Source organism: Anabas testudineus, chromosome 9, assembly GCF_900324465.2.
Source record: "Anabas testudineus chromosome 9, fAnaTes1.2, whole genome shotgun sequence".
Classification (NCBI taxonomy): domain Eukaryota; kingdom Metazoa; phylum Chordata; class Actinopteri; order Anabantiformes; family Anabantidae; genus Anabas; species Anabas testudineus.
The window spans coordinates 28,248,535-28,268,863 of NC_046618.1; the positions used below are offsets into that span (position 1 = coordinate 28,248,535).

The 20,329-nt window shown below is 44.0% G+C and overlaps 2 protein-coding genes across 2 annotated transcripts in view; both read left to right on the forward strand.

Annotated features, from left to right (window-relative positions):
• The first annotated feature begins 904 nt into the window (after positions 1-904).
• Positions 905-20,329, forward strand: part of b4galt1l (DP-Gal:betaGlcNAc beta 1,4- galactosyltransferase, polypeptide 1, like) — a 28,764-nt gene continuing 9,339 nt past the window's right edge. The window contains exons 1-2 of the mRNA XM_026342520.2: positions 905-1,888; positions 11,229-11,464. Of these exons, the coding sequence (XP_026198305.1) occupies positions 1,498-1,888; positions 11,229-11,464 (627 nt within the window). The 5' untranslated portion in view covers positions 905-1,497. The remainder of the gene's footprint in view (positions 1,889-11,228; positions 11,465-20,329) is intronic.
• On the forward strand, positions 11,905-15,834 carry LOC117152902. The gene is made up of 2 exons (XM_033326131.1): positions 11,905-14,676; positions 15,535-15,834. The coding sequence occupies exons 1-2, from the start codon at positions 14,155-14,157 to the stop codon at positions 15,772-15,774; spliced, it is 762 nt and encodes a 253-aa protein (XP_033182022.1). The 5' UTR covers positions 11,905-14,154; the 3' UTR covers positions 15,775-15,834.

Here is a 20,329-nt window from a genome sequence, read left to right on the forward strand (position 1 = left end):
TTTTATTACATGACTGAAACATTGAGGAAAGAAGTAAACATTTGTCAAAATTTTTAGACACAGTAAATATACCAGTCTTTCCTCGTCTCCCTATTAAAATTAAATAAAAGAACCAAAATAAAATAATATGAAAATAAGACACTTTCAAATAAAGATAAAGACATCATAAAATGAGACAAAATAGAAAAAACAAACAAACGGATTGCTGGTTGTCTTTACAGCTTGTCACCTCACGAGGAAGCTGCTGCATCACTTTCACTACACATGTGTGCGTTGGGTTCGTGAAAGAGATCAAATAAATCAAACACATGCACATGTGACAGGTTGTTCAGTAAATATACTGTAAAACGTTAATGAACCAGAATTTTTTCTTTTTTCTTACATACAATAATTAACCTGAACTTTATTTCACGAGGCAGATCGATACACTACTCAGTGACAGAACGTAAGTGATGTACTATGCCGACCTCTCCAGCATCCAAGTCAACGTTAATAAGTAAAATGTAATACATTAAACGTAATAGCATAAATAAAAGTATCATACTTTTATCATACAATAATGAAATGTTTAAATAACGCTCTGTCCGCTCACTCGAGTTGCACTGTTATTTCCGCTTCTTATGTATTTATGTATTTAAATATGTAATTATTAACTAAACGTCATTAAATAAAAGTGGTCAGGGAGCGTGAGGGGTGGAGACATTGGGAAATGAAACATGACAATAACAGTTTATATATAAAGACATAATTTTATCTTTTTTTATCATTACTGCCTTTTACTATGGTCGCTTTTGCACAATTAATTTATTAATTATACTTCTTTGTGGCTCATTCGACGCCTCATATTTTCCACATCCGGCTGATTTTATTTTGAAACCGTTAGGTGGAAGTGTAACGGACTGTGTCGTCACCCTGACAGTTGAAGCCCCAGCGGCGGAGCAGCGAAGTTTGTCGAGTTTTCTCCGCTGAGTTTTTTTTTAATGTCGCTGTTTTAAACCATAGGTTTTTGTAATTATGTTAACTGTTGTGTAAATACACCGACCGACACCTTTTGTAATTACTACTTTAGGTCACTGGGAGAGGTTTTTATCTTTTACTAGCTGTTTTTAAGGAATCGGTTGACGGAGACATGAAGTTCCTGAGTGGCTAACTGGAGCAGCTAGCACCAAGCTTCACCTTTAACATTAAATAACTTTTAAACTAAACGGAACAATAATTTTGCCAACTGTTACCTGGCTGCGACAGAGCAGACATATTTAAACAAAGCTTAGTTTATTATTCGGCTTCTTTTTTGTAGCGTTTCCTCCAATTTTAACCGATTCTCGGTGGCTCAAAGCTTCGAAACTTTCCAGCGAACTTCCCTGAAAATGGAGCCGTGGAGCAGCAGCTAACAGTTGGTTAGCGCTGAGTAAAAGTTACACTTGAGGTTGTAAAGGCTGTCGTCGTTGTTCCAGGCTGAGCCTGAACGACTGTTAGTTTTTATCTAATCATCCCAGGATGCCCGGAGACTCCCCCGTCAACTTTAACATCCTCCACCGGACCTGTAAGCTGGTGGTGCTGCTGTGTCTGCTCCACATCTCCGTCACTGTGGTCTTCTACGTCCGCTCTCTGGACGTTCGCTTCGCCTTCGCCCAGAACCAGCAGTCCCAAGATCATGTCACACCGCCGGACTTTCCCAGAAATCCCGAACTTAAAGCCAGGAAAGAGGCGCCCGCGGAGGGCCCCCCGGAGCCCAAAGACGAACCGAAGCCCCCGGAGCCCAAAGACGAACCGAAGCCCCCGGAGCCCAAAGACGAACCGAAGCCTCCGGAGCCTCAGCCGGAGCAGAAGGAGACGGAGCCACAGGTGACGAAGCTGGAGAAATGCCCGGACACATCACCAGTGCTCGGTAAGAACTGGTTTCAGTCACTTTACCGCAGAAACTTGTGGAGCTGTCTGAGTAGAAAAGCTTCACCAGGTGGTTTCTGGTGTTGAGGGGAAGTCCACCAGAGTTTCTGCTGTGCTGTCCCCGAGGTTTTGGAACCGGCCCAGGTTTTGATTTGTTGTCAGGTGGATGAGGTCTGGGTTTAGTTCAGTACGGAGCCTCAGCGTCAGAAACCCAGTAACAGTTCAGTTTGACTAATAAAGACGTGGCTGTGAAACATGAAACAAAATGGAGTAAGACAGAAACTGGTTTATACCAAAGCCAATTATCATGTTGTGTCGTGGGTTGATTCACTGACCAGGATCATCAGTTTAGTATCTTTCCCCATTAGAACATCTCTGCTGTTGATTGATGATGAGGATATTTGTACAGAAATCAGGTTATTAAGTAATAGTAATCATGGTACATTTAGAATTAAACAAATAACAGGTCACAAGAAGAATCCACAATCCACAGGCCCCGCAGTAAAGGAATCCAGCCTCTGGACTCAGACCTATAAATAACAGGTTTTTCTGTGACGTTGGACAGAGGCCACAGTAAAATCTTTAAAACTGGCATTATAAACCGTCCTTTGGGAAACACCCTGAGTGACACAGGAGCCAAACATTAAATACACAGGTTGTAAATATGAAATCTACAGGAACGTGATTTCCAGATTATTTTTTATTATGTTGTCAGCTGTTTGACTTTGTAAGGTTCAGTTTGTGTTTCAATGCTTAAGAAGGAAGAAATACCTGAAACACATTTACATTTAGTCATTTAGCAGACGCTTTTATCCAAAGCGACTTACAAGTGAGGAACAAGGCAAGCAAACAAAATCTAAGTCAAGAAGAAACAACATCAAAGCAAAGTGCTATCAAAAAAGTGTTTCTGTTTCAAGAGATGTGAGAGCGAAAGGGTAGAATTTTTTTTTTTAAGTGCAAAGGAAGATGCGGAAGAGTTCTGTGTTCAGCTGTTCTTTAAATATTAAAGTGAGGTGGCTGAGCATTAGAGTTTGGCAGCTCATTCCACCATCGTGGGATCACTGAGCTGAACAGTTTTCCTTGGTGTCGACTGTGTGGTGCTGGTACCACCAGACGACGTTCCCTGGTTGAGCGCAGTGGACGGGAGGGGATGTACACCTGAATGATTGAATTGAGATAAGATGGAGCTGTGGAGTTAACCACTCTGTAGGCAAGAGACAGAGCTTTGAACCTGATCCTTGCAGCCACAGGAAGCCAGTGCAAAGATCTGAAGAGCGGTGTGACATGAGATCTTTTTGGTTGATTGAAAGTGAGGCGTTTTGGATCATCTGTAGGGGATTGGTCGTGGATGCTGGTAACCCCATCAGCAGTGCATTGCAGTAGTCAAGACGAGATAAGATCAACGAGTGGGGTCGTGTACTCCGTCAGGTACGGTCTGATCTTTCTGTATTGTGGAGGGCATATCTACACGACCTAGAGACTGTGGCAATGTGTTTCGTGAAGGTCAGCTGATCATCAATGATGACCCCCAGGTTTCTGGCTGACTTAACGGGGACAATCACCGCAGATCCAATGTTAATGCTGATGTTGTGTTGAGTTGAAGGTCTGGCAGGGAAGAATAGGACTTCAGTCTTGGGAATATTAAGGTGAAGGTGTCTTTTTCTCATCCAGGTAGAGATGTCAAAAAAGACAGGCAGGGATACAAGACGAGACAGTTGAGTCATACGACGGAAAGGACAGGAAGAGCTGTTTGTCATCCCCATAGCAGTGATAAGAAAAGCCTTGAGAATAGATGATAGAGCCTAGAGAAGAAGTAGAGATTGGAAAAAAGAAGAGGACCGAGGACTGAGCCCTGCGGTACACCTGTGGAGAGGTTATGAGAGTCGGAAACATGTCCCTGCCAGGATACCTTGAAGGTTCGTTCGGACAAGTATGACCAAAGCCAGGCTCGAGCTTATCTAGAGATGCCCAAGTCTGAGAGTGCAGTCATGAAAATCTGAGGGTTCACAGTGTCAAAGGCTGCAGATAGATCTAATAGAATAAGGACAGAAGAGTTACCTGCAGCTTTAGCCACCCGTAGGGATTCCACAACAGTCAGAAGTGTTGTTTCTGTGGAGTGACCACTCTTGAAGCCAGACTGATTGACATCAAGGAGGTTGTTCCGGGAAAGAAAGTCAGAGAGTTGATTGAAGGCTGTACGTTCCAGAGTCTTGGCCAGGAATGAAAGAAGAGAGACCGGTCTGTAGTTCTCCACAAGGGAGGGATCCAGAGAAGGCTTCTTCAACAGTAGAGTAATCTGGGCCTGCTTGAACGAGGTGGGAAAGGTGCCTGTTGTGAGAGAGGTGTTGATCTGTGTAATGGCTGGTATTAGTGTTGGTGCGATAGCTTGAAGAAGAGTAGAGGGGATTGAATCCAGAGAGCAGGTGGTCGGGCGATTGGAGAGGAGGAGGGTGGATACATCGTCCTCTGACAGTGTTGAAAAACGTGAAGTGGTCCCTGAAATGACCCTGAAGCTTCACATATGATGTGACGTGTGTTTTGTTTGAGCTCTGAATAAGTTGTCATTGTGTTCTTAGCTGAACCACAGACACAGGGTGTGTGCGTGCGTGTGCGTGCGTGTGTGTGTGCATAAGCTACCTGATGATTTGGCGTTGGATCATAACACTATGAATCTGTTAAAGCAGAACCAACCAGTTGACAGAATAAGCAGAGCTGCTGCAGTAAGTTGATTGGCTGGATGATCTTTCATTAATTTGAACATTTTCAATTTATTATTGAGGCTGTTGACAGTTAGGGTCAGGGACAAGTATTGACTAAAGATCAGTTCTGAAGATCTGTTAAAATTTGCAAGTTGTTTCTCTGTTTCCTGAGTGCCTTTCTGACTGTTCATTTGACAAAACACAACCCTGATGTATGACCAAAGAAACGTTTTAGTGAAATTTTAAAATCCAGCTGTAGGTCTAATTTCACAACAGATTATTTAAAAAGTATCTGAAGAACTGATTCTGTGTAAATCCACAGCCTGTCAGCTTCACCCAAACACGTTTTACAGAAGGTCTGTAATAGGTCCTGGATGTCAGGTGATTCCTGAGAGGGTTCAGGCTGCTGCTGAAGCCTTGTACTCCTCCTCTTCTTCATCCTCCTTCTCTCTCATCTCCCTCTGCCCAGTGTGTGATTGGCTGTTTGGGATTTACAGCCTGTTGTTTTTCTGACTGTAGAAACCAGCAGCTGACAGTGTTACAAGTCTGTTGGGAGAAACCAGATGTTTCCTGTCGTTTCTGCAGCAGATTATATCTTCAGTCTTGGTCAAGGGCAGGAGTTTAGAGGACAGCCTCATTTCTTTCCTCCATTACCAGAAAGAGGCTGGATAACAGGAGGAAGATTTATCATTCTCTAGAGTGTACCGTTTTCAGGCGCTTTTTATAGTCCCCCTTGCGGACTCTGGGAGCAGATGCAGCCGGTTCAGGTTTGAAGTGGGTTCTCACAGTGACCTGAGATGGTCCAGTTCATCTCAGCTTGATCAGTTTGTGTTACTCTGATGTTTGTTATCAGTCTAAGAGTGTTTGTGTTTCCTTAGCTGTGACCGTCCCACCAATGTCCTGCAGCTCAGTGCAGTAGAAACCTCTTGTTATTGAACCCAAAAAAAACAATTACAAATACAGATGTATTCCAGATCTACATAAAGAGAAAGACATCGGCTGAGTCTTCACTTTTCACAGGCAGCACAAGAATGATGTGTTGGCAAATGTTAGCTTCTGATCATCAAAGATAGATTTAAAAAAATCTAAAAAAAAATGTAAAATCAAATTTTCTGATTGTCTTTCATGGGACAACTTATTATCTGATTATCCTTCATGGGTTGGTTCGCTATCAGTGATCTGTAAACACTGGCAGTGAGAACATCAGTCGTCACTCAGTGCAGGTTTGTCAACAGAGCTGAGCAGGAGACACTGGCTTCCAGCTGCTGTTTATTGAGTAACTGCAAAGGCGAGAAAATCCCTTTTACACGGAACAGACAAGACATGAGGAGAGTGATGGGACGCTGATGAAGTCTCTGCACTACGTTAAAGTAAAGAGTGTAGGCTATATACCACCACTATAGGCCACCACTGCAATCAAATAAGATTAATGCTGTTTTATGACGGTGGGATTTTCCGCAGTGGTCGGCATATTATTTGTCAGTAATATTATTTATGATTAGATAAGATAAGATAAGATATTCTTTATTGATCCCACATTGGGGAAATTCAATTGCTACAGCAGGTCAGTGCAAAAAGAACAACAGTAATGTGCAAAAAGAATGAAAGGGTGTGCAAAAATACAAAAGTAATAAACATTTACAGAATCTACAACTAGATACACTATTACGACTTAACATATATAATATGTTATACGTAATAATAAAATAAAATAAAGTAAAAAACAATATATTCAGAGGGGCTATGGATGCATGATAACCGGTTTTGTACATGTATATTTAAACTGTGGCATTGTACAATCTAACAGCTGTTGGAATGAATAACCTGCGAAACCGTTCCTTCCTACATGGAGGATGTAACAGTCTGCAACTGAAGGAGCTGCTCAGCCCCTCCACTGTCCGATGTAGTGGGTGAGAGGTGTTGTCCATGATGGATGTTAGCTTGGCCAACATCCTCCTTTCACCCACTTCCTCTACGAAGTCCAGTGGACAGCCCAGGACAGAACTGGCCCTCCTGACCAGCTTGTTGAGTCTCTTTCTGTCCCGGTCTGTGCTGCCTGCTCCCCAGCAGACCACGGCGTAGTGGATAGCAGAGGCTACCACAGAGTCATAAAAAGTCCTTAAGAGAGGCCTGCACACTCCAAAGGACTCCTTTGGCCCTTCTTGTACAGGGCATCGGTGTTGTGAGTCCAGTCCAGTTTCTTGTTGAGGTGAATACCCAGGTACTTAAAACTGTCCACTACCTCAATGTCCAAACCCTGGATGCTCACCGGTGTATGTTGTGGTGTTCTCCTCCGGAAGTCAATCACCATCTCCTTTGTCTTACTGGTGTTCAAGCACAAGTGGTTGCGCTCACACCAGTCCACAAAGTCCACAATGACTGACCTGTACTCCAGCTCGTTCCCCCCCGACACACAGCCAACAATGGCCGAGTCGTCAGAGAACTTCTGGAGGTGACAACTGCTGGTGTCGTATGTAAAGTCCGATGTGTATAGGGTGAAAAGGAACGGTGAGAGCACCGTCCCCTGAGGAGCCCCGGTGCATCTCTCACTGGCCTCATCAGTCCACACTCTCACTGACTTCTTCTGGGGTGGTTCTCTTCTTGCTCTGGGTTTGTATTCAGGAAGCAGATGCACCAGGTTGTGATCAGAGCGGCCGAGTGAGGAGAGGGGCACTTAACGTACTGTGTGAAAGTGGGGAGAATGGAGGAGAGCGAGGCGTGGTTGAAGTCCCCGCTGGTGAGAAGCAGCGCCTGCGGGTGCCAGGTCTGCATGCGCGTCACCGCTCCATGGAGTCGCTCGCAGGCTGCCGCTGCATCGGCCGATGGAGGGATGTACACATTAAACACTATAACATGAGAAAACTCTCTCGGGATGTAAAACGGCCGAATGCCCACAGCGAGAACCTCGATGTCAGGGGTGCAAAGCTGTTCCTTAACAGAGACGTGTGCCGGGTTGCACCATCTCTCGTTAATAAACACCGCCAGTCCTCCTCCTTTCTTCTTACCACTGTCTCCCGAACTCCTGTCCGCCCAAACCAGTTTGAATCCATCCAGGGCGACCACAGAGTCCGGTGTCAATTCGTTCAGCCACGTCTCAGTGAAACACATGAGGCTACACTCCCTGTACTCCTGCTGTAACTGGGTCAGCGCCGTCAGCTCGTCCATCTTGTTGGAGTTGGATTTCCCATAATGATGGATGGAACGTATGGTTTGTACCTCCATCTCCTCTCCCGAAGCCTTTGTCCTGCTCTGCAGCCTCTCCGTTTCCTCCGTATTTCAGGTGGAACCTCAGGTCTTTCGGTGTAGAGAGGTGCAGGGCCGTGCAGAGTTAACAGCTGATCCCTGGCGTAAACAATGGAGCCAGGTGCGAAGCTGAGGGGATCTGCCGACGCACTCCCAAAAAAGTTTAAAAAACAATGAAAAACAGAACACAAAAGTAATAAAATTGGTATCCCTATGTGCAGACTTGCAAAAGGCATTGACCACATAAAGGAAAACCCGTAAGGCGGGCCAAGAAACAATAGAAAAGAATAGAAAAGGAAAAAGAGAAGAGAGAGCTGCCGTAACTAGCTGCTGCTCCTGCAGCGCCATCATCTCGCCAGTCGTTGAACTGTGAACGGCACATGGTGTCTCCGTGTTTGTTTTATTAACATGGATTCATATATGTACAAAATCGTTCATATTTCTGTACCGACTTTAAATGAAACAGACGCCTGTTGTGGAAATTTTCTCTGCTGGTGAATAAGGAAATAGAGACTTCTGCCGGCCGACAAGGTTTTATTTCTTTGCAAAGAAAGGTCAGTCAAACACACGAGCGGTTAGAATGAAAAAAGACCCTGAACAAAGGGAAGTCAGGGTTTTTATACCTGAGGAACACCCCCCAGGTAGATTTCACAACCTTTTGTCTGCTGTAGGAGTTGTCACTATCTTTGTTGTCAGGATCTCACACCCAGATGATAGTTCCTGAGAGACACCTACAGCATGAAGACAAAAAGACAAAGTTTGTTTCATACTTTGGTGAAAGAACAGAAGGTTGTGTTTGAGGAAGTTAGATACCAGGAGATACAAAGAGCTTAAATTCCCATTACACGCCACACCCGTCAGTCTGGCTCTGTGCTGGATACTTTTTACTACTTTAAAACTTTTTAGTTTTGGAGCGTACCCACACAGTGTGACTACACATGGCGTAAAAAGGGAGCCGCGTACCAACGTGAAAACATCACCCTAACAGTAAAGTATGGTGGTGCCTCATAAAAGATAATGTCAGGGTGAAAACGTTGGCTGATGCAGCAGGAGTCAGTTGGTTAACAGACTAATTGTTGTTAAGCCTTTGGAGATTTCGTCAAAGATGACAGTTTACTTTGGATCAAGATTTTTAGTCTCTTACTCTCGAGTATTTCAGAGACAGATAATAAAACTTAATTTACAGTAAAAAATACACAACACATTTTCAAAAAGATGAAGACAGAGATTTAACACATCAGCATTTACAGATGGTTGAATTTATCTGAAATTATCATCAACCTCAGACAAATTAAATCCATCTCATGAAATTTCTAAAGGTTACATGTCTGTCTCAAGCTAAATGAAACATCATTATTTTGTCCTGGTGTTTGTGAATATCTCCTGTAGAGATAATGAGCTCTGACGTCTGCGATAAATGATTTCTGTTGTAAAACATGACATTGAACCACTTCTAAAGAGTAGTTTGCAATCAGAAAGTCATCAGGAACTAACCCGGGGCAAACAGACATGCAAATATGTAAACTACTCTGATTATATGAATAAATACTTATTCTTATTGGTACCTAGTAAGAACATATCCCCATGATCTTTGTGTAGGTCTCAGAAACACAGCATCATGTGTTTGAACCCAAAACGCTGCTAACAAGTTAGTGTTTGTTGAAAACAGCTAAAGTTTTGCTGCTCGTCTTGAACTTCTGATACTTGACTAAATAGCACGGAGCTGCACGTGTGCATGAAAATTATGAAACATACAGGTCAGAACAAAACACAGTTTCTCACCTGAGGTCAGACATCTGTGTTTAGCACCTTGGTCATAAAGTGCATCAGCATATTTCATAGCGATGAAGCTGGTCCCCAGCACCTCTCCGCTTTTCCTTTTTTGTTAGTAAATCCTGACACGTCACCAAACAGTCAGATATCAGCCTGATGACCTTTAGACTTTCAAACCCATCAATCGCTGTGAGATCTGACTGGAGAGGATAACATTGAATGCACCATGTGTTCAGACATATCTCTCTATGAAATTTCTCGGACCAGGACTAATGGCGGCTGTTCAGTCCTGGTTTATGGTCCAGCTGTTTTCCTGTTATTAGTCACAGTGAGGACACTTCCCTAAAAACCAAAGCACCACCATATTTCATTGTAAAATCATTGTGAATGTGAAGACGAGCAGAGTCCAGATGAAGGTTGTTGACCTGAGATAAGTCTCTAACGTTTCTCTGACGTGTCTCAGTCAGGATGTAAAACTGATTGTGAGTAAACTGCTGTCTGTCTGCCTGTCCCTGTCTCTCTGTCTGTATGTCTCTGTGTCTCTCTCTCTGTCTGTCTGTCTGTCTGTCTATCTCTCTCTCTCTCTACCTCTCTGTCTGTATGTTTGTCTCTCTCTCTGTCTCTCTCTCTCCCCCTCCCTGCCTCTCTTTCTCCCCGTCTCTCTCTCTCTCTCTCTCCCTGCCTCTTTCTCTCTCCCCGTCTCTCTCTCTCTCTCTCTCTCTCCCTCCCCCTCTCTCTCTCTCTCTCTCTCTCTCTCCCTCCCTCCCCCTCTCTCTCTCTCTGTCTGTCTCTCTCTCTCTCTCCTCCTCCCCATCTCTCTCTCTGTCTGTCTCTCTCTCTCTGTCTCTCTGTGGATGTTAATGAACACTTTGGACAGTACCCAGCCTTTTTCTGCACAACATATTTGTCTGATTACACACTGAAGTCTTCTGGAAGAGAAAAAGTTTCCTCTCCTGCTGTTTGTCTTCAGTTCAGTCTGAGAATAAAACTTTGGGAACTGACTGTGAGACGCTCACAACACATTTCACCTGAACCTTCCTACCTGTAGGTCACATGGTTTAAGAGATGCAAGTGTGTTTTCCTGGTCAAACTCTCATCTCTGTTGTATTTAACATCACAGGTGTTGATCTTCAGTTTGTCGTTAAACTTCTAGTTTGATTCTAGTTTAGTTTCTGGTCTGTAACTCTGACAGTCACAGGCTGAGGAAACCAAACAGTACAGTAAAGACTGTGTTAGAGTATGCTAAAAGTAGAATTACTGCCTCACAGATGTAGTCCTTTATCGACCAGTCACTCGAATCCGTTTGTGCCAGACTTTTCTCATTGACAGGTCATTGAGGTCATTGACAAAAATGAGGTTCATGAATATGGTTTAAAAGGAAAAGCAGTACAAACACGGTAGCATTTAGTAAAGACACATGGTACATGATAATTGAACACAGTATAGCGAGGTAGATTGATATTATTTTGACCAGGAGCAGATTCAGTTTCTCCTTCACATTTGGATTAATTTCCTCACAGCTGATGCTTGATGTGAAGAGAAAATTAAACACTTCATCACTAAATAACTTGATGAACAGATGAATGTAGACATCCTCTGATCCTCTCTGATGTCGCTTGTCCCCAGTGGGCCCTCTGCGGGTGGAGTTTGACGCACCGGTGAACCTGGAGCAGATAAAGAAGGAGAACCCCGGAGTGCAGCCGGGCGGACGCTTTAAACCTAAAGACTGCGAGGCGCTCCAGAAAGTCGCCATCATCATCCCCTTTCGCAAACGAGACGAGCACCTAAAGTACTGGCTGTACTACCTGCACCCCATTCTGCAGAGGCAGCAGCTTGACTATGGAGTCTACGTCATCAACCAGGTATGCCACAGTCATGTCATCAGACCACAGATGTCACAATTTTCCCTCGTCTGCGTTTACCTGCGTCTCTCCAGCTGAAGGTCTGAGGGCAGTGGATAAACATGTCATTGTGGAGTAGAAAGCAATAGAAACACAAAGAGAAACCACTGAATGATAAGGTGTGTCCAGACCTTTGAAGCATTCTTTATGACTTATATGTACAGGGTGTGTCTTTGAGAAGGGCCTAGAAAAATCCTGGAAAACCTGAAACCTGAATGAGTTACATAATTGTCCTCAGGGGATTAATATAGCATGCTGTTGTTATAATAATAATAATAATAATATAATAATAATAATAATAATAATAATAATAATAATTATTATTATTATTATTATTATTATTATTATTATTATTATTATTATTATTATTATTATTATTATATGGTAGAACTTGAGTACCTGTCAGAGTGGGAGTGTCTGTGTGCGGATTTGCTGCTGACATCCACGTCTTATCACAATAGGAACTGGTCTTATATTTAGAGTCAGCTCTGTAGTCCAACTGGAAACCATTTCAAACACTGGAGCGCTGAAACTGTCTGCTTGTCTGTTAGCTGGCCAACAGCTCAAGTAGATTTATTTTCTCGAGTTTTATATACCTAAAAAAAAAAAAAACAGAAAAGAGGAACCTGTTGGAAAGGATCTACTTCTACTATAATAATAACAATGAATACCTTATTGATCATGAAATTGCGGTTGGACAGCTGCCAGGCTGTATGTTGTAACTACGGGGTTTCAGTGTCTAGTCCAAGGACACCTCAGCAAGTAGCCAGGCGGAACCGAATCGAACCATTCACCCTGAGGTTCGTAGACGACTGCTTCACCACCTGAGGTACTGCCGCCCCACACTACTGCTAATAGTACTAGAAAGTACTGTAGTTATTTTATTTACAACAATTATGAAAAGAACTGTAAACTAATAGAATCATCAGTGCGGTCCAGTTTCTGCGTTCGGTGTTCGTCACTGACGGAATGTGAGCTACAGCACGTAAATGTTGGGGAGTACTTTCCCAAATTTTAGACAAGTGTCACACATAGATTAAAGATGTGATATGTGGCACGGAGCGGGAGAAACTTTGTTCTGGGAAAATGTGTGAGAAACAAACTGAAGCTTAACAAATACTGAGGAGTGTTAATGTGGTGGTGAAGTGTTCAGTCAACATGTCACTGTTTATACTTTTTCTACTTTTTAGTGCTCAGCAATACAGTACCATTACAGCAAGAAGTTTTGCAAAGTACCTTAGTCCTGGTAAATAACCTCAGAGACTCAAGCAGCCACTTGATTTTAATAAATGTAAATCAACAGCCAGCAGCACGTCGCCTGTCCGAGCTGGATCCCAGCACCAGCCCTGGGTTACACCTGGCAAACATCACCAGATATCATACTGACTAAATAATTCAGCAGTATCAGGAAATGCTGCCTGTGCTTTCAGTTTAAAAGATAAACATTTGTTCCAATAACATTATCACGTTCCAGCTTGTTGATTAGTTGTTTGTCTTTGGAACAGGAATCAGAGCACAGTTAGTGTTTATTCACTGTGTTTCATGGGAGCTTCTGTCTCTTGTTTTTCACTGCACTAAATAAGTTTCCCCTGACGATTAATTAAGTTATCTGAACTCCCGATCAGGTGTTTATATCTCTTTATTTAACAGTGACTGTGTCACTCAGTTGTAGCAGACATACAGTATCTGAGTTATTGCTGCTCAGTGGGGTTGTTGCGTTTTCTATATAAATCTGTATACCGTTATATTTTATAAGGTCTTAAACCTTAAACACTGTAAAGTGCCTTCACATGAACTTCTGTGGGATTTGGCAATATACAAAAAAAATTGAATAACTGCAGATTCTGGTGACAGGCAGCTGTGGAGAAACACAGTGAAAAACAACACACACGATGGTCCCATCAGCCCTGGGAACAGACACTTCCCCACTACCACAGGTCTCCATGCAGATGTGTAGGAGGCTTCTCCCTCAATGATTCAGATGATCAGTGACTAAAAACTAGGAGACTTTAACTACATTACACAACGTTTTTTCAAACTGCGCCCACAAAACATAGTTCATGCAAATGATGGATCACTGTTTATCTTCTATTGTAAGACTTCGGTTTCTGTGTAAAACTGGTTTAGGTTTTCACTCATTAGACATCGGCCAGTACAGTACCCAACCCCTACCCCCCAATTCTGACCTCGCCCTAGTTTATTATTGTAATGTCATGTTCGGCTACCTGGCGCCGCCTCAGGTGGCTGCCTGTTGCAGTAGCTCCCGTTAGATTGTAGTTTTGTAGTTATTTTGGGCGTTTTTTTTTCTTTCCTTACTTTTCTCTTTTAACTCTCCTCCGAACAACTTAATCCACGTTGGAATATGGCGTTACTGATGATTTTTTCCCCATTTTTCGTGACTTTTCCAACACTTTATGTATTGATGGGGATTAACAATGGACGCGACCAGGAGCGGACGCATTGTTTACACCAGGGATCAGCTGATCGCGCTCTCCCAACACTCACCGGGAGAAAGGCCTCTGATCCCCGTGGAGCTAAGGAGAAGGAGCTGGGGATGAAGAGCTGGACTAAAAAAGAAAGAGTGGAAGAGAAGGTTTAAACCTTCTCTACCGTCTGTGGTCACGGGAAATGTGAGGTCCCTGGTGAATAAGATGGACGAGCTCGGTGCGCTGACTTCAAGCCAGCGGGAATATCGTGAGTGCAGCATCATGTGTTTTACTGAGACCTGGTTCAGGAACAGATTCCGGACTCCAACTGCACCATCAGCGGCAGACTGCAGGAGTAGCGGTAAGAGGAGAGGAGGAGGGATTGCAGTGCTTGTGAGTAACAGGTGGTGTAACCCCGGACATGTTACGGTAAAGGAACGTCTCTGTAGCCCGGACATTGAACTGTTAGCTGTAAGTCTGCGTCCATATTATCTACCGAGGGAATTTAGCTGTGTTATTGTCATTACGACTTACATTCCCCCGTCAGCCGCTCCTGACGTAGCGTGTGACGTCATCAACTCAGTCACCGCTAACCTACAGAACCAGCATCCAAACTCCTTCATAATAATAACAGGAGACTTCAACCACACGTCTCTGGACACAACTCTTCCCACTTTTTCCCAGTTTGTCAACTGCTCCACCAGAGACAATAAGACCTTAGACTTATTGTATGCAAACATTAAGGATCTTAACATCAACAAAACAAAGGAGCTGGTGATGGACTTCAGGAAATCTGGGAGTCCTGTCATCCCTCTCTCTATACAGGGGGAGGAGGTGGAGGTCGTGTCCGAGTACAAATACCTGGGAGTGTACTTGGACAACAAACTGGACTGGACCAAAAACTCATCAGCATTGTACAGAAAGGCTCAGAGCCGGATGTACTTCCTGAGGAGACTCAGGTCCTTCAACGTCTGCAGCACCATGCTGCGGATGTTTTATGAGTCTGTAGTGGCCAGTGTCATCTTTTATGCTGTGGTCTGCTGGGGCAGCAACATGAAGGTGGCAGACACTAACAGACTAAACAAACTGATTAGGAGGACTGGCTCTGTTCTGGGGGTGGAGCTGGACCCTCTACATGTTGTGGCTGAAAGGAGGATGCTGTCCAAACTCCTCTCAATCTTGGACAATCCCTCCCACCCACTGCACAGTGTGTTGGTTGGACAGAGGAGCACGTTCAGCCAAAGATTTATTAACATTAAATGTTCCACAGAGCGCCACAGGAGATCCTTTCTACCTGTGGCAATCAATCTGTACAATTCCTCCCCCCTCTGTAAGGTGTGGGGGAAGTGATACTGTCATAACCTTGCTGTGCATATATTGACCCAATTTCATTTATCTATTTACATATTCTGTATATATATTGAGTTTTTCGGTATTGATGTTATTGTGTATTTATGTTTGTGTATTTATGTTGGTGTTGGATCTTTCCTGGTTGTGGTTCCTTTTCTTTCTGTCTGTTTTGAGAAAAATGGTAATGAGGCAAAACAATTTCCCTCTGGGATCAATAAAGTTTTTTGAATCTTGAATCTTGAATCTTGAAAGGATGCATACACCTCCACTGCTCTCCCTCCCTTAGGCAGATCTGACCACAACCTGGTGCTCCTCACCCCCGTTTACACTCCTATTGTTCAAAAGCAGACAGTGACCACGAGAACTGTAAGGAAGTGGTCTCAGGAAGCTATTGAGACTCTGCAGGGGTGCTTTGAAGCCACAGACTGGAATGTTTTCTGTGACCAACATGGAGACGACATCAATTCCATGACTGACAGCGTCAGAGTACATTAACTTCTGTGTGGACAACATCATCCCAACCAGGACAGTGAGGTGCCTCTCGAACAACAAGCCCTGGATCACCAGCAACTTAAAGGAGCTGCTGAACAGGAAGAAGAAGGCCTTTCTGGAGGGAGACAAGGACCAGGTGAAGTCTGTGCAGAGAGAGCTGAGGGTGAGTCTGAGGCAGAGTAAGGACGCGTACAGAAGGAAGCTGGAGAACCAACTCCAGCAGAACAACATGAAGCATGTGTGGTCTGGAATGAAGAAGATCACTGGCTTCAAGGAGAAGGGGAACCAGGTAGAAGGGAACCTGGACAAGGCCAACGAGCTGAACCATTTTTTCAACAGGTTTACAGCACTACCACCCTCCCTCTCCCCCTCCTCCACCTCCAGACACTCTGCTGAACCCTCCACCCCCTCCTCTGCCAGACTCACAGACAGAACATCGTCTCCACTGCTGCCCCCCCCACACCCATCCTACAAGGAACATCAGTGACGGTCATAAAACCACACCCGTCACTGGAACTCTTGCAGAAGAAATGATCCCACCGTCATCCCCCTCTCCTTCCTCTACCATACCCACCTCCCCTACCCATCTGTCAGTGACCAGCAGCCAGGTGAAGAGGCAGCTGGAGAAGCTGAACCAGAATAAGGCAGCAGGACCTGATGGTGTCAGCCCCAGAGTCCTGAAGGCTTGTTCTGAGCAGCTCTCTGGAATTCTACAGCACCTCTTCAACCTGAGCCTGAGAATGGAGCAGGTGCCAAAGGTTTGGAAAACATCATGTCTGACGCCAGTTCCAAAAACCTCATCTCCTTCTGCTCTAAATGATTACAGACCAGTCGCCCTCACCTCACATATCATGAAGATCCTGGAGAGACTGGTTCTGACTCATTTGAGACCTCAGGTTGAGACATCACTAGACCCACTGCAGTTCGCCTATCGTCCCCGGGTTGGAGTAGATGATGCTATTGTCTACTTGCTCCAGCGAGCTCTCTCACACCTGGACAAGGCAAACAGCACTGTGAGGATCACGTTCTTTGATTTCTCCAGTGCCTTTAACACCATCCAGCCTGTCCTGCTGAGAGAGAAGCTCCTGAAGATGCAGGTAGACTCCTCCACAACCTCCTGGATCACTGACTACCTGACAGACAGACCACAGTTTGTACGACTGCTTGGATGTGAGTCTGAGCGGGTGGTCAGTAGCACAGGAGCACCTCAGGGGACTGTCCTCTCACCTTTCCTCTTCACCCTGTACACCTCAGACTTTCAGTACAACACTGAGTCCTGCCATCTGCAGAAGTTCTCAGATGACTCTGCAGTGGTTGGGTGTATCAGAGGTGGGGAGGAGACAGAGTACAGAGGTCTGGTGGACAGTTTTGTGAAGTGGTGTGGGAACAACCACCTGACCTTGAATGTAAGCAAGACCAAGGAGATGGTTGTGGACTTCAGGAGGAAGATAACTGGCTTTGACACTGTGTCCATTCTGGGTGAGACAGTGGAGGTGGTGGAGAGGTACAGATACCTGGGAGTTCACCTGGACAACAGACTGGACTGGAAGTTCAACACAGAGGCTGTATACAGGAAGGGACAGAGTAGACTCTACTTCCTGAGGAAGCTCAGGTCCTTTAATGTGTGCAACAAGATGCTGCAGATCTTTTACCAGTCTGTTGTAGCCAGTGCAATATTCTTTGCTGTCGTCTGCTGGGGCAGCAGCATCAGAGCCAGCGACACTAAGAAACTGAATAAGCTGATCAGGAAAGCTGGCTCTGTGCTGGGGGCTTCTCTGGAACCTTTAGAGCAGGTGGTGGAGAGGAGGATGCTGCACAAACTGCTGAGCATCATGGAGAACAGCTCACATCCTCTCCACAGCCTGCTTATCAAACAGCGGAGCAGTTTTAGTCAGAGACCTTTCCTTGTCCAGCTCCGCTGTGACAAGGAAAGGTTCAGGAAGTCATTGTGCCAACAGCCATCAGCCTGTACAATGACTCCCTGACAGAGAGTCAGTGTCCACGCTGATGTGTAACTTAGTCACTTTACATTCAAGTCCTACTGTGTGTTTTGTTGGTGTTACTGTCTATTCTCTGTGTTATTCTTGTACTGTGTCTCGTGTATTGTTGTGTAGATCATGTTACTTAATGTTCAATGTTTTTGTGTGTAATGGCTGCTGCAACACCAAAATTTCCCCTTGGGGATCAATAAAGTATCTATCTATCTATCTATCTAAAAGTTGCCCGGTGTCATGACCATGTCTGCAGCCTGTTGATAAATGTTGTTATCAGGGAGACTTGCAAAGAATCTAACCCGGACTGAGTTAAACCAGCTAATGCCCATTAGTGTGTGTTGTTCTCTGCAGAGAACGTGTTAAACCTCCTCAGTGTGTTTGGCTCCGTGACATCAGAGCTGCAGTAACAGGATGTGCAGACAACACAGACCCAGCTGTGGCTTTATGAGGAACCACTTCAGCAGCATTTCCTTCAGTCTGATTGCAGTTTGGGATCTATGTTGGAATCTGATGACGTGGTTTAGTGGGGAGCAGAGAGCCCTTTCCTGTTGGGTCTTAACGTTACCTGGAGGAGAACTGGCAGTGACAAGTTTTACCCGACAGATGTTCTTTTTCAGTAAAATCTTTTACAAGAACATACATATATATATATATATATAAAAAAAAAAAGTCCACAGTCTCAAATAAATAAAACAAGCAATCAAAGCATAATACAGACACATAAGTACTTTAAAAAAAGAATCCTGTGTTATTAAAATAACTTCACCTGTTAATGAGTTCAGAAATAAAAAGGATGTCTGGTCTGTTTCTGTTTTGTACTCTTCTGCTTCTCTTCTGCTTCTCTTCTCTTCTCTTCTCTTCTCTTCTCTTCTCTTCTCTTCTCTTCTCTTCTCTTCTCTTCTCTTCTCTTCTCTTCTCTTCTCTTCTCTTCTCTTCTACAACCCATACAGACCTGTGACCCAGGTCTGAAACTGTTCATCAGACCACCGTCCTGACGGAAAACGTTAGCTCCAGATAAAACGTGAAAAACAGAACCAGAAGATGCAGATTAATGTTAAAACACCAACACCATGATCTGGAAAAGTCCACATATGAAGAACAGGCCTGTGGACTCTGGTTCAAGCATTGACTCTGTGACCCTGAAACCACCACCAGCACTAAGCTCTACTTCTTTTTCTTCTCCTCTCAGCTCTTTGTGTGTGACTCATGTTGTTCTTCTCTCTCCTGTCTGTGTTCCTCCTCTTCCTCCTTTATTTTAGTTTCCGCCTCTCTCTGCTTCTCCACCCCACACCCTCCACCTCCCTCTGCATGTCAGGCATTTCTATCCAATGGCTGCGGTCGCTGGAGACACTGAGACCTGCCCCCTGCTTGTTCTCGGCTAGTAGCAGCTGCGGTTGGCTGAGAGGGTCGCACTGGTAATACAGGCTTCTTCTCTTTGTTACTACCTACAGAAAAAACAGAGCTATGCTGCACGTAAACTCATGGTTTTTACATGTTTCAGGGGAAATCTTAATTAATCTTTTCCACACGAAAAATAAGCTATAGTTTTAATTTTCTACAACACCACTAACATAAAACTCTTTACAGAACTTCACAGAAACATCAAAGAATCATCATCAATTGTGTAAATGTAGACCACAGTGTGACCTAGGTCGATGGAGAAACACTCACCTGCCAGAATACAAACACCTGGTTTCAGTGAGATATAAAAAAAGAGCTTGAAAAGTGAAGCAGCACCATAGAATCAGCTTTTTCTCTCTCCGCTCTTCTCTGTCGATTTTCCTCTTGACAAAACTGCAGCACAGTTCTGTGAATCCGTCACATTTGACTCCCAGACCACGTTACTCTTCAAAAGAACTATAATCCAGCGTGTAGTGTGAGAAGATAAAAGAACAGCAACTGTAATCACTCTCTTCCTTCAGCGACTGTTGACACTGACATCATTCTTGGCCTTTCCAGTGCTTTTTTGATAAGAGACAGACCTCACATCTTTCTTAAAGACATCACCCAGAGCAGCGCTGCACCCCACTGAGGTGTTTTGATAGTTTTCGAACAGTGTAAGTGACACAGATGAATAAAATAAAGGTGTTGGGACCTGGATTACATTTTCAATAATAACATAATAACAACATGTTGTTAATTAACACAAATGTTAAAATGCAAATGTGTAAACATTCCAGCACAATGTTCACAGATGTTTTCCTCATAATTTTATCATCTATCCATCCACACCTTTGTTATGGTTGTGTTTAGACTCTTACAGCTTCTTGATTTCAGTTACATAGTCTGGACAGTTCTGGATGTTCCTCCATCCTCCATTCACACCAGCCACCTCCTGAGACTCTATTTATGTTAATGAATGTAGCTTAATTCATTCAAAACATAACCTATGCTAATCTCTGATTATAACATCTTCAAGGTGTATAAGAACGTGTTTGTTAGGAGTCAAAGTTGTTCACAGACATGAAGGTGAGGAGACAACTATTTGCTGGTTTGGGTATTTTTTGGTTAATAAAACATTTACCTGCTCCGCTGTGTGACAGTCTGTTGTGTTGATCAACTTA